Raw genomic sequence first — 12,818 nt, 5'->3', positions numbered from 1 at the left:
CTACAGGTGGAGGCAGGACAGCCTCTTCTACAGTCCGACTTCTGCACGATAATATCCCATGTGTGTGAGAGTAAAAACTCATCATAGGGAACAGAGGACAACAACCATCATCGCTGGATTAAGGAGGCAATTGAAATGCAAAAACGTGCATACGAGACTTTAAACCGGGACAAGGGGGTCTTTTTACTCTCACACATTTGGGAGACTGTCCTGAAGAACTCCAACTACAGATGGCGCTGTCATCTTGCCTCCACCGCTAGGATGCCGGCGCTAAAACCTGTTTAATTCAGCTGACCAGACATGTTACAGCAACATCACCTGACCTCTGAGGAAGAGCACTATTGAGCAGTCCAAACTGTCAAGGATGAAAACAAATTAAACCTGTGTCTGAAAAAAGAGTGTATTAAAATAAAGGGATTCAACCTTCAAATGTGGAGGAAGATAAATGTATATATTTTAAAACAATGTGTGTAAAATGTATTTGTTTCTGGACTGTTTTCTGAGCAACCTTTCATTGAAGATAATGTTATGTGCTTTTCTGTGGCTTACGAGGTTTGGACTTGATCACGTCTCGGTCCAGTTTAATGCTGATGCTCTTTCCTGCATCATCACTAAACCTGAACACACAGTTGTACCTGCCCCAGTCTCCAAGTGGGACCGAGGACACGTCCAGCTCCACACTCTTCTGGAAGGTCCCGTCGTGGTTGGGCAGGATCTCCCCGGGGTCCACGCCCTCATAGAGCTCGTGTCCATCTTTAGTCCAGAACAGCATGGCACTGTTGGGGTAGAAACCTGAGGCGTGGCAGGTGACCGGGGACGAGGACGAATTCTGCAGGAGGGAGATAGTGGGGAGCTCTGAAGAAAAACATTAGGTCATGGATTAAACATTTACAAAGTCATTGTGCAAACATCTTGCATTGATTATTGACGTTTAAAAGAGCGATTATTACTGTGATGCTACAGTGGGATGTTCAGAGTTTTTAGACACAATTTAGAGATTGCATGCATTGCATTATTTACTCAACACCTGGGATTGTCCTAAAGTAGACTGTTGGAAGCAATGCTCCCAAACTGTTCATCAGCTCCTCCAACCATCACTAATCACTCACTCACACACCTTCAATGGCAAGAGTCAAGTGTCTTGTCAAAGGACACAAGTATTCTCTGGGTATGCCCTGGGAATCAAACGTCGGGTTGGTGGGAGAACACTCTAAACACTGTGCTTTAAACAAACTTACAGCTGTGATTAGTATCTCACTGTCACAAAGGTGTCCATGGGTTTAAACCTCCTGTTAGATACATATGCAACATTTTGTTCTCTTTCAAATTATACATTTTGCTTTACTTCATTAAAGAAACTGTATATCAGATTTGTATTCTATTAACCTAAGTGCATCCTCAGATATGAGATAGACATGTTCAAATCAAATATTGTTCTAGCACTTGTAATGCTGATTTATTCATACATTGGACAAGACGACCACGTTGTTTATGTCATACTTTGTAGTTTGGTTTTCACTTGGGGTGCCAGTCTCAATGCTGAAATAGTTGGTTTAAACTTAAAACAGACTCTCTCTGATACGAATCTTCACTACATAAATCCCAGCACCTGCAGCCAAGACTTCACAAAAATGCATCAGGAAACAGTTAGAAAATAAAATAATGAAGTACTCATATGCAGCTACCATGGAAGTAATTGTGTGAATATTGCTTTTAATTTTATTGTAAATACATTGCAGGCTGTCAATAGCATAAAAAACAAGTGTACAGTCACAATACACATAGGTTCTTACCTGACGAGAAAACCTGAGCGATGAGGAGCAGTATAATTAACCCAACAGTCGACATGGTAGCAGAGACGTTACTTCCACAACAGGCTCTGTACAGAATTTAATCCAGCCATGCCATCTCCAGTGAAGGTGTGGCCACAGAACATACAACTTGTTCAACCTGTGTGACAGTTACATGTATCTATGTTATTTAAATCCTTGCCTTTCACTCCTCCTAACACTTCATTTCATTTTAATTGTATGATTTACAATGTGACCTAGAAGCTAGAACAAGTTTACTTACACACTAATACGCTACATTACAAACTAAATAGTGTCCTTTTTACTTTCATTATAGATGAGTTATCTAAAACTTGTCTAAAACTTCTTATGTACTGCAAGGAGAATCCAAATGTCTTTATTATCTGCACTCTCTCTTCTCATGTTATTTTTATGATAACTATTTGTGATTATTTATGTTTTGATTTGTTGTATTGTGATTTTAATGTCCTTCTTATTCTGTAAAGCACTTGTAATTACTTTGTGTACGAATTGTGCATTGCAAATAAAACTTGCCTTGCCTTTATTATTAAATGAACTTAAATAAAGATAATTATGTTGCTATGTTTTTTCTTTGTGTTATTATTCCAGTTATGTTCTAGCATCAATATTGGAAGCCTCATACTTAGAAAAAAGTAACAAAAACTTTAGTAAGAATTAGGTTAATGTCTCCTTATGTCCCTTATGTCCCTATTATGCTTTTTTCTTGCATCATGTAAAATTCAAACTTCACAAAATACAGGGAGCAAGCCTAAATTAGCACATAGAAAATGAACTGTCCTGGGTATCTTTGGTCTGAGTTTTAGTGCCCCCTCCTGTACATAAGGTAGAAAGCACATGTTGCTATAAGGGATTGACCATGGAAGTGATGAGACAGATTCATGATGCTTATGCCCCCTTTTTCTTTTCAAGTGTCCCAAGCCCGTCTCTACACATTTTCTTTCATATTCTGAAATTACAGTTAATTAATATCTATAGTGAAGTAAAACGAGATTGTATTGTATTAAAAGCAAATATAAGAATCTTTTTTCCTATTGATATCAGGCTGTGGAAGATTTTTTTTTTACCCGAATACACCAAAATAAACATCTCATTTGTGATGCAGACTACATATCTCATATTTTAGTGATGCTCCCCGTTCTCGCGAGATTTCATTCAGTTGTAATGCCACGTCTTATTCACAGCTAGCACAAGTCCCATTGTAAAGTGGAATATTAGCGCTTCAGTCCCACGGAGTTGGCTGTGCAGAAAATATTATCTAGTGGGCACACAGGCAAATTTATCTGCAAACTTTGGTAAGAAATTACTTTTATTTTCGAGTTTGTTTTTGCTGCAGCAGTGTGTTAGCATGTTGTGTAGCTAGTTAGCATGTTTAGCCAAAGTTAATTGAAACCATTGATTGCTGAGTTGTCTTTGTTTGACATCCGTTTTTTTATTATTTTCTGCAAGATAAAGTAACCGAATTAAGAGTTAATCCCACTTTCAAAACCTGACGATAAAATAACAAAACATGTAGCAAAACTCCCTCTCTTTCTGCATTTTTCTTTACAGCTCCTAAATCACTACAAACGAATAGAAACATTTATGTGTTTTTTCCGTTCATTTAAGTCGGTAGCAGTAGTTATAAAACAGTTACTACCGGTGCAGTGTCTCTCCATTAGACTGTCCGCGAATTCTTTCTCCAGCTAACACATGTAAAACAGTAGAATACACTCTTGTAGGGGTGTAGCTGACTAAAGACATGGCCTGTGCATTGATTAAACGACTTAAAAGGAAGTTGATGATGGGAAAAGCGCTCAAAATTATTACCCTGGGGGTGTGTGTCTGTGGGGGTGTGGGTAGGGGTGTGTGTGTGTGTCTGTGTGTGGCTCTGTGTGTGTGTGGCTCTGTGTGTGTGTGTGTTTCTCTGTGTGTGTCGGGGTGTATGTGTCTGTGTGTGTGTGTGGATGTGCGTGTATGTAGGGGTGTGTCTGTGTGTGTCGCTGTGTGTGTCTGTGTATGTATGTGTCTGGATGTGTGTGTATGTATGTGTGTGTGTCTGTGTCTATGTATGTGTGTCGATGTGCGTGTATGTATCTGTGTGTGTCTGTGTGTGTCGCTGTGTGTGTCTGTGTATGTATGTGTGTCGATGTGCGTGTATGTATCTGTGTGTGTCTGTGTATGTCTGTGTGTGTGTCTGTGTGTGTGACGTCTGTGTGTATCTATGTATCTCTGTGTGTGTCTGTATGTCTGTGTGTGTGTGTATCTGTCTCTGTATCTGTGTATGTGTGTGTGTCTGTGTGTGTTTTATAGCAACTAGTAAACTGTACCTTCATAAGTGAAAGTGAGATTAAACTGTCAACTGTCCAGTCACTCCCAACGCTCTAGCTAATCTCTCTGTGGCTGTAGTTACAAGATCACCAAAATTTGATTTAATATCTGATTTCTACCTCAATAATTTATTTATAGGTCATGCAAACTTTTCAATTTCCATGGTCAGAAAGAAAACCGATGGTATTGCTGTTTGTATTTTTTGTTTACTTTTCATTTTAATAAACTTTTAGCTTCAAAAATCTATTAATAATCAGATTTTGAGTGTGGCTGTAACCGCAACTTCTTTTTGAGAAATTGGCTGAGGTCACAAATCCTTATAATCCTAATATAATAATTTGTTAATGATTCATAATTTGTTGACTAAAACTTAAAGAATTAGTTGAGTAAAACATTTGTAAAACACAATGAATCTACAGCACTACACTATTAGATATTAAGTGCCTATATTATGCTATTTTCTGATCTGTGTTGTAATGGTTTTTCCTCATCCAAAACATACCTGGAATTGTGTTTTCATTCACATACGTTTAACTGCATACATAACTGAGTTCTTCGATTACAAGAGAAACACTTCCATCCTGTGATATCATGTGGCAATACAGGAAGTGCTCCACTGCATTTTTAAACTCTGCACACCTTCAGTAGAAGCATTTGGATGATTTTAGCCCTGGTATTGCCAGTCTCTACTGAACTAAAGGAAAAAGGTAGCTGTTAGCTTAAACTGCTACTACGTGGCATCAGAATATTTTGAGCTTTGTAGATATAGACAGAGTAATAATAAAAGGTTACTTAAACATGTGTGAATGAAACAAAATACAACTCCAGGTCTGTTTTTGAGGAGGTATCAACATTATAATATGGCTAAAAGCTCAGTGTGTGTTTTGCGTGATATTGATAGGCTCTTTAATATTTTTTTCTTGCATTATTTTTTTTTCTGTAGTTGTTAACATGGGCCATACACATCTGCTGGTACTGACAATAGCCACATCGTCGATACTGCTGTTTGCCTCTCAGTCTGCCGTCGCGCACAGCCATTCCCATGGAGACCATCACCACGGACACGGCCATCACCACGGACACCATCACCATGGACACTCACATGGTGACCACGATCACCATGGACATGCAGATGAGCCTCAGGTGAAGATGTTCCACGGAGCGAGCAAATGGAGCGCAGAGGCCAATGTCCCCACAGAGGAGGAGCATCACGGACACGCCCACTCACATGACCATGGACACGCCCACTCACATGACCACGGGCACGCCCACTCACATGACCATGGGCATCACCATGGTGAACACCATGGGCACAGTCATGAAAATATTGTCCGCGTGCACAAAGAGAGTGGACATGGACACTCACACGGTGACAGGATGGAGGGTCAAGGAGACAAGAGGGACTTAGTCGAGCTCTGGACTCAGGTCTGCTTAGCAAAGAAATATGCAAATAGTTAATAGTAGAGTAGCCATTTTTTAAATTGGTCAATCAGTTAAAGGTGCACTATGTAAGTTTTCTGGTGGAGGGGCTGTCACCAACTTGTCTCATGAAAATGTTATTGCTTTGCCTTGAATGTTCCACATTATGGTATTAACTTCTATCTTTCGTTTATTCCATTACAGGTATTTTTCTTGCAAAAAGTGGCATCACCTGCATGTTTCCATGGAGATTGCTTAGTTTTATGCTATTGTGGAACATTCCAGGAAAAAAAAAAACTCTGTGGAGAGAAGCTCTCTAATCGCCCATTTAAAAGGAGAGTTGTGCAAGTTAGAGTTCTTATTCTAGTTCGCCACAAACTAAAAAAGTCTCAAATATGCATCTTTGTCCTTCCTCTCCAGAAAAAACCTGATCAATTTTGATTCTATTTTGATTACATTATGCTGGTAGACTCGTGAGGTGCTAATAATGATTAGCTTTCCTCACAAACAATTTGTACAATGCCATCATGGCTCATGTAAATGCTTGCGAACGAGTCGCACATTTCTTCAAAATCTTAACTATATTGGTGGTAATGCTGCAAAGACACAGCAAGTGACCAATTCACAACAAGTTTGCTATTTGCGTAATAGACTAAATGCAGAAATGCATGTTCAGTGCATCCACTAAACCCAACCAAAACACGATATTTAGCTAAACAAATTCAGTGACTGGCTCCATCTAGATTAGAATGGTAAATATAAGCAGACACATTATTCTTTATTTCATAACTATATCTTACATTCTCTTCAGAACAGCCAATTGTGGTTCCCTCTTATACCCAGGGTAGGTCTGAGGTTCATAAATAAGTTTGAGCTCTCCATTTCTCAAATGCTCCGATGATGATGATGCAAAATCCATCTTGCAACTCTGCTATGATTGACCAAAAACCTGCTCTGTTTAGTTACAACGGTGTATCAGAAAGTCAGGATGCGAAGACTTGCGCAGTGCATCTTTAAATCTAGCATAGTGCCCCTTGACGCCACTGTATTTCACTACATTATCTATAATTGTGAACCACCATCCTAAACTGTTTTTGAAGTTTACTTAATTCTCTACATTCTGTTGATGTTCAGTAATTTATGTTATTTATAGTTCAAGTTATTTATAATATGCATATTTTTCTGCACCACAACAAATGTTGATGCAGCAGCTAAACAAGGGGGAAATACTCAATGTGGTAAAAGTTATAATGGGGTCTAATTTACTCATTTGTGTTGTACTTCTTCCTTCAGGCAGTGGGTGCCACACTGCTGATCAGTGCAGCTCCGTTCCTGATCCTGTTCTTGATCCCAGTCCAGTCCAACAGTGACCAGCACCAGAACCTGCTCAAAGTACTTCTCAGTTTCGCCTCCGGAGGCCTGTTGGGAGATGCTTTCCTCCACCTCATCCCACACGCTCTGGGTTAGTGCTGCTTTCTCTTCTGTCCCTTCAATAAAATTAATTTACACATATACATTGTCCTGTTAAATAAAATGAAAACATGTGCTGTCCACACACACCTTGCCTTATATATACACATGACATTCACAAAGGGAACAGGTTGTGTATTGCGTATTGGTTGTAACAATCACAAACTGCTGGGATACTTAAATGGTTTTATTGAAAACTGTTAGACAATGTCTGTTTCATATCAGGCCCCAAGGATTAGTTTATTATTATTATTTTTAAATCAGTTCATTTGTCAAGCTTTTCTCCAAATAGGCATCTGAAATTGTTGAACTGTGTGACGTCCTGTATATAGCCATAAATTTACAAATCTATATGAATTTGGACAACTGTATTTTACCCTTATTTACTTTATAAGTCTAATAAGAATCTAATGTTGTGCACAGAGCCCCACTCACATCATGGAGAAGATCATGGACACTCGCATCAAACTGAAGAGCACGGACACTCTCACGGTGTGGAACTTTATGTATTTATTTATTATTTACATTATTATATTTTCACTGTGTAACTGTCGGGGTTTGCCACCTGATTACTTTAATTACCTTACCTTAATTTGCTTGGAATGCTTCAGTGTATAGCATTAAATGTCTATCATTCATTTATTCCCATTACAGATAGTTTTATTGATTAAAAAATATCTAGAAAAAAACTAGTGTGGTGGCGCCACCTGCCTGTATCCATGGGTATTTAATGCTGAAGTTTAATCTCCGGCAAAGGAATAGCATCTCCATTGAGACAAACAGTATATCCACCAGAAAAGTTACATAAAGCACCTTTAAACCGTGTTGATAATGGAAGAATGAAAATTTTGCAATGCTATTTAAAAACAATTTAACATAATTTCACTTAAATGCAATTACAAAGCACTTAATGTCTGCGTAAAACCTGCCTTTATAATAGAAAAAAGTTATCAATACTGAGAACATTTGAAATCCAAAAACTTCAAATTGATGTGATCTTCACAGGAGCAGCCCATGGTCACATGATGTCAGTGGGTCTGTGGGTTCTGGGTGGGATCATCGCATTCCTGGTCGTGGAGAAGTTTGTCCGTCTGGTAAAAGGAGGCCACAGCCATGGACACTCTCACAGCCACTCACACGGTAAAAACACATGATTTACATTTTTACATGCAATTCATTAACATAACATGTTTTGAGGGCTGTAAGATATAATGTAATCAAATTGAAATATCAATGAATTTGTGATTTGCTAATCGCAACCATTCAAAGACTGTAAATACTTAAGCAGTAAGTCATCTTATAAGCAACAAAATGTATCTTTTGGACGAGGTTCCCCAAAATAACCGTGCAACCGACCCGGGAATCCCACAGCAAAATGAAGGTGACATCTGTAATCATTTAAATTGTATTTGAGCATTTTTGTTATTTAACAAAAATCTACTGTAAAAAAAACCAAACATGATTTAGCATGTCATCATTTTCATGTCATAATTATATCCACAGCTCCTGACCCCCACTTTGGGAACCACTTGTTTAGACGTGACCTGTACCCACATGTTCTGAAATATGGGTCTTCATTAGTTTTACAGTTCTTATTTCAGTCTTCTTTAAAATGTTATGTTCACATCCATATAGGCTCATAGACCTGATTTCAACAGTTAAAATATAAGATGTAAATATAATTGCATTTGCAGTCAGAAAAATATTATTATAGATAGATATTAGATATTTTTGCTAATTGTTCAGCTCTATTGTGAGTTCATTAGGTCTTTTGAGATGATGCATTTGATTATGTTTCAGCTGCTCCAAAAGACAAAGACAGTGATGGAGAAGAGGAGAAGGAAAAGAAGGATGCCAAAGGGAATGAAGACAAAAAGCCAGCCGTCAAGAAGGAGCAGAAAAGTACAGGTAAAACACTAAACACAACATCTTATTGTGCATTTTATTATTATTATTATTATTATTATTATTATTATTATTTATTTTAATATATAATAAGTTGAAACTTTCCTATACTGTTGAGGTGAACATAAATTCATGAGTTAAATAAAATTTAATACATTAATTTAATACATTTAATAGAGAGACAAAAATTGTTTCAAAACACAGATAAGTAGAGCTGTAGTCCCTTAGTCGTTTAGTTGATCAATCGGCTGATGGAGTCTTAGTTTGTATTAAAATGTTTGTATTAGACTAATTTTTTTAGGAGGATTTATATGAGACAACAGCAGACAACAGCTAATTCACTCAACCAGGTTGAGGGAATTAGCTGAAGTTGTGGTCAATTTTAGGATTAAAAAAAAGGCCAAATTTGTTTTTTATCAGTACTGAAGATCATGGTTTATTAGGTACCAACCCTACTATTAGCACATGCCTTCTTAATTGATAATAGAAACTACGTAGGGCGGAGAGGTGACTCAGCGATGTAACAGTTTAATGTTGCAATGTTGTGGTTCTTTTCATCGATACAGATATCAAGGTGTCTGGTTACCTAAACTTGGCAGCAGACTTCACACACAATTTCACAGATGGCTTGGCAATCGGGGCGTCATTCTTAGTCAGTCCAGCAGTGGGCGCAGTCACCACACTCACGATCCTGCTTCACGAGGTCCCACATGAGATTGGAGACTTTGCCATTCTGGTTCAGTCTGGATGCACCAAGAAGAAGGTAATATAATAAAAGCAGTATGATCTAATGTAGCAGTATGGGCTCAACATACCAACAATACATTTTTTTATTGTTTTAGTTCTTCTGCTTGTTATGCTTTTACATTAAGAAGTTCACATACTCCTATATATATTAACAATGGTGTGGCTTCTACCTCCAATTACTTTGACAAATATTTTTTATTATATAAATTGCATTTTTAGTTTTACAATATTATTCTGAACTAACACTGCTATTAGGAATGGAACAAGATTGTGCACACATGACATCTTGTGAGGTTTGTTTCCCACATTTTTACATTTAGCTCAGACAACTGGGCCAACTTTGCTGAGTTACACCTCTTGAGAAGCTGTAGTTCCAAAAGGCGTGGATACAATTGGAGCAAATGTATTCAATATATAATTAAACTTGAATTCTATTAAGTGAATTCACAGAGTGCTTCACAAAACAGTCAGCCAAAAAAAAACAAGTGTACAGATAACACGATACATAGGAAAACATACATACATACACAGGAACAATAAAAAGACAAGATATCCTGTCTAGCTAGTATTAAATGCCAGGGAGAAGAGGTCCTATTCCTAAACTGTGTTAAAGACTTGAGAGGATCTGACCGGGGAGGGGCACTGTTTTATAGTCTGGGCGCTGCCACAGAAAAGGCTCAGCTCAAGCTCAAGACCAGAGGTCTCAGCTTTGGGCACAGCAGCAGGAGCTGGTCAGCTAACCTCAGACCTAAAAACAAAATAAATTAAGTTGAGCAATTTAATTCATTATGTCAAAATATTTTAAAAAATCTCACCTTGTCTCGTTCTTGTGGACCCAATCTTGTGTCTTGTCTTGTGAAAATTGTCTCGTCCCGCCGCTACTTACTATTGATACAATAACCATACAGTTATTAGCACCACATTAGACTATTCTCATTAGACCTAATTTAAATAAGTACTATTCATACCTTCTGCAAGTTGTCAGTTTAGTCTGAAAGATTGGTAGAGCCATTTGAGTATGTTAGTGCCATCTACAGTCTATAGGGCCGTGTGTGGAGCTGGTGGAGCCTAAGCTTTACATGTAACACGTGCTTGTGTTCATGCTTTTTTGCACACTACTCTTTCTCACAAGTTGACAATTGATAAAATGTTGTACAAAGAGAGCATTCAGTGGTATAACTTTGTCTTAAAGCAATGTTTTTACAGACACTTTATGTTGGGGAAAGTAATATTTACAAATTTAGAAAGCTAATGCAGCTTTAAAAGTGCAGTAAGTAACTTTTCGAGTGTTTCCATGGAGATGTTATTGCTTGGTTTCAAGTGTTCCACTTATGGCATTAAATTAATCTTTCTCGCATTTATTCAATGCTAAAAATAGTATGACACCTCTGCACAGTTCTGACCTGTAACTGTAGCCTGTCACCCTCTTATTTCCATGCAGACACTTAAGATTGCAATGTTCCAACGTTATTTCTCACTTACCTTATGCATTATGAGGATCCCAATTATTCACAGCGATGAGTTTTTATAAGTGCTTTTCACCACCCTCAGAGACCAAAACAGATCTTTTCCGTGACGCCATCAACAACTTGCATGCTAATGCGCACTTCATAATTTTCAGACAATAAAACACTTTGATTAAATGCGGACATTACACAGTAGACTTCTTTTACAATATATCTGTACAGGGCCTTTAATACCATACTGTGGAACTTATCAGGCAAAGCAATAACATCTCCAGTAACATGTGACATACCTTTCATCAAAAAGTAGATTGTGCACTTAATTCATAGCTCTTCCTGTGACACTGTGCCAGATATTATAAGAATATTAAAATGGTCCTCCCCGTCCTCCCTCTATAGGCGATGTGTCTGCAGCTACTTACAGCCGTGGGTGCTCTGGCTGGGACCGCCTGTTCTCTTTTAGCTGAAGGAGTAGGAGCCGCGGCCACTGCCTGGATCCTGCCCTTCACCGCAGGGGGCTTTGTCTACATCGCCACGGTAACAGTGCTCCCCGAACTGTTGGTGGGTCGAGCCAGTTTTGGACAGTCCCTCATGGAGATACTGGCTCTGCTGTTTGGAGTAGGCATGATGGTGCTGATTGCTGAATATGAATGAAAATCACATTTCAATGTAAAGGAACTGGCTTGAGCTGGAAGTGGGAGATGTTTAGAAAAATGTATAATATCGTAATAGTCGTTTTGGAGAGACACAAAATGTGTACGTTGGGCGGCAAGATAAATCACAATTGGAAAATTTTAAAGGCTGCAATTTTTGAAGTACCATAATTTCCTCCACAAATGGCAAAACATCCTGTCTTATTCTGCATAAAAACTGCTTGCCCTATATCTTATATCTGTACAAACATGTTCTGAAATATGATTTTATCAGTTTTTCAGTTCATATTTCCCTTTTTTGTCAGTTCTCCTGGACGTGTTTAAAATGTGAACTTTTTATTCTTAAAACCATTATAAATATTGACCCTAAAAATGGATGGTTCCATCAACTTATAGGGGTAAAAATTTGAATATCAAGTACATTTATCTATAGTTAAAACAATTAATAAATTACCTCAAAAAGACAGAAACATCTGTTGTAATCTCCCAAATGAGGGTTTAAAGTGATATTTCTATACGGTCGTGACTAATTTTATGGTCCGTTCCTGTTTTCATTGATACTTGAACCTCAACAAAGACATCTACAGACATTCCTGATGCATTGTTAAAATATTGTTTTTGAGATAATGCAACAGAAGAAAATTCAGCTGCCCACCTCTAGCTGGGACGTAACATACAAGGTCAAACGGTTGAAATAAAACATAGTTTCTTTTGCTTTTGAGAATCGTGAAATATTTTTACAATTTTTTTTTTATGTTGTATTTTGTGACAATTTTTTCATTTTTTGTTTTTCCTATTGGCACGTACAGTACTTCTATTTTAGGGAAAATGTAAAAAAAAACTCCTGTGTCCAAACATGCACTCTCAAGGGATGTACTCATTTCACTGATCGCAAGAAAGTCTGTAAAAAATACTGTTGAATTTTATTTGGTAATATTAAAATATATGTATTTTACATTCCATAGAATAAAAAAATATAAATGTTTTGTTTAAATGTTTTGTTCGATGTATTTGGGCAGTTT

The 12,818-nt window shown here is 37.7% G+C and overlaps 2 protein-coding genes across 2 annotated transcripts; one reads left to right on the top strand and one right to left on the bottom strand.

The window, feature by feature from the left end:
* Positions 1-526: 526 nt before the first annotated feature.
* On the bottom strand, positions 527-1,848 carry LOC117378332 (major histocompatibility complex class I-related gene protein-like). Its single transcript, XM_033974921.2, has 2 exons — positions 1,794-1,848; positions 527-855 (listed from the first exon to the last, which is right to left on the bottom strand). Exons 1-2 carry the CDS (start codon positions 1,846-1,848, stop codon positions 527-529), a joined length of 384 nt encoding a protein of 127 aa, XP_033830812.2.
* A 1,118-nt stretch (positions 1,849-2,966) lies between these two features.
* On the top strand, positions 2,967-12,776 carry slc39a7 (solute carrier family 39 member 7). The gene is made up of 8 exons (XM_033975036.2): positions 2,967-3,124; positions 5,083-5,564; positions 6,852-7,020; positions 7,452-7,520; positions 8,034-8,168; positions 8,829-8,936; positions 9,500-9,696; positions 11,543-12,776. The coding sequence occupies exons 2-8, from the start codon at positions 5,091-5,093 to the stop codon at positions 11,795-11,797; spliced, it is 1,407 nt and encodes a 468-aa protein (XP_033830927.1). The 5' UTR covers positions 2,967-3,124; positions 5,083-5,090; the 3' UTR covers positions 11,798-12,776.
* The last annotated feature ends 42 nt before the right edge of the window (positions 12,777-12,818 follow it).

This window comes from Periophthalmus magnuspinnatus, chromosome 11, assembly GCF_009829125.3.
Source record: "Periophthalmus magnuspinnatus isolate fPerMag1 chromosome 11, fPerMag1.2.pri, whole genome shotgun sequence".
NCBI classification, from domain to species: Eukaryota; Metazoa; Chordata; class Actinopteri; order Gobiiformes; family Gobiidae; genus Periophthalmus; species Periophthalmus magnuspinnatus.
The sequence above is the reverse complement of the archived record's forward strand: the minus strand, read 5'-3'. Positions and strand labels throughout refer to the sequence as shown.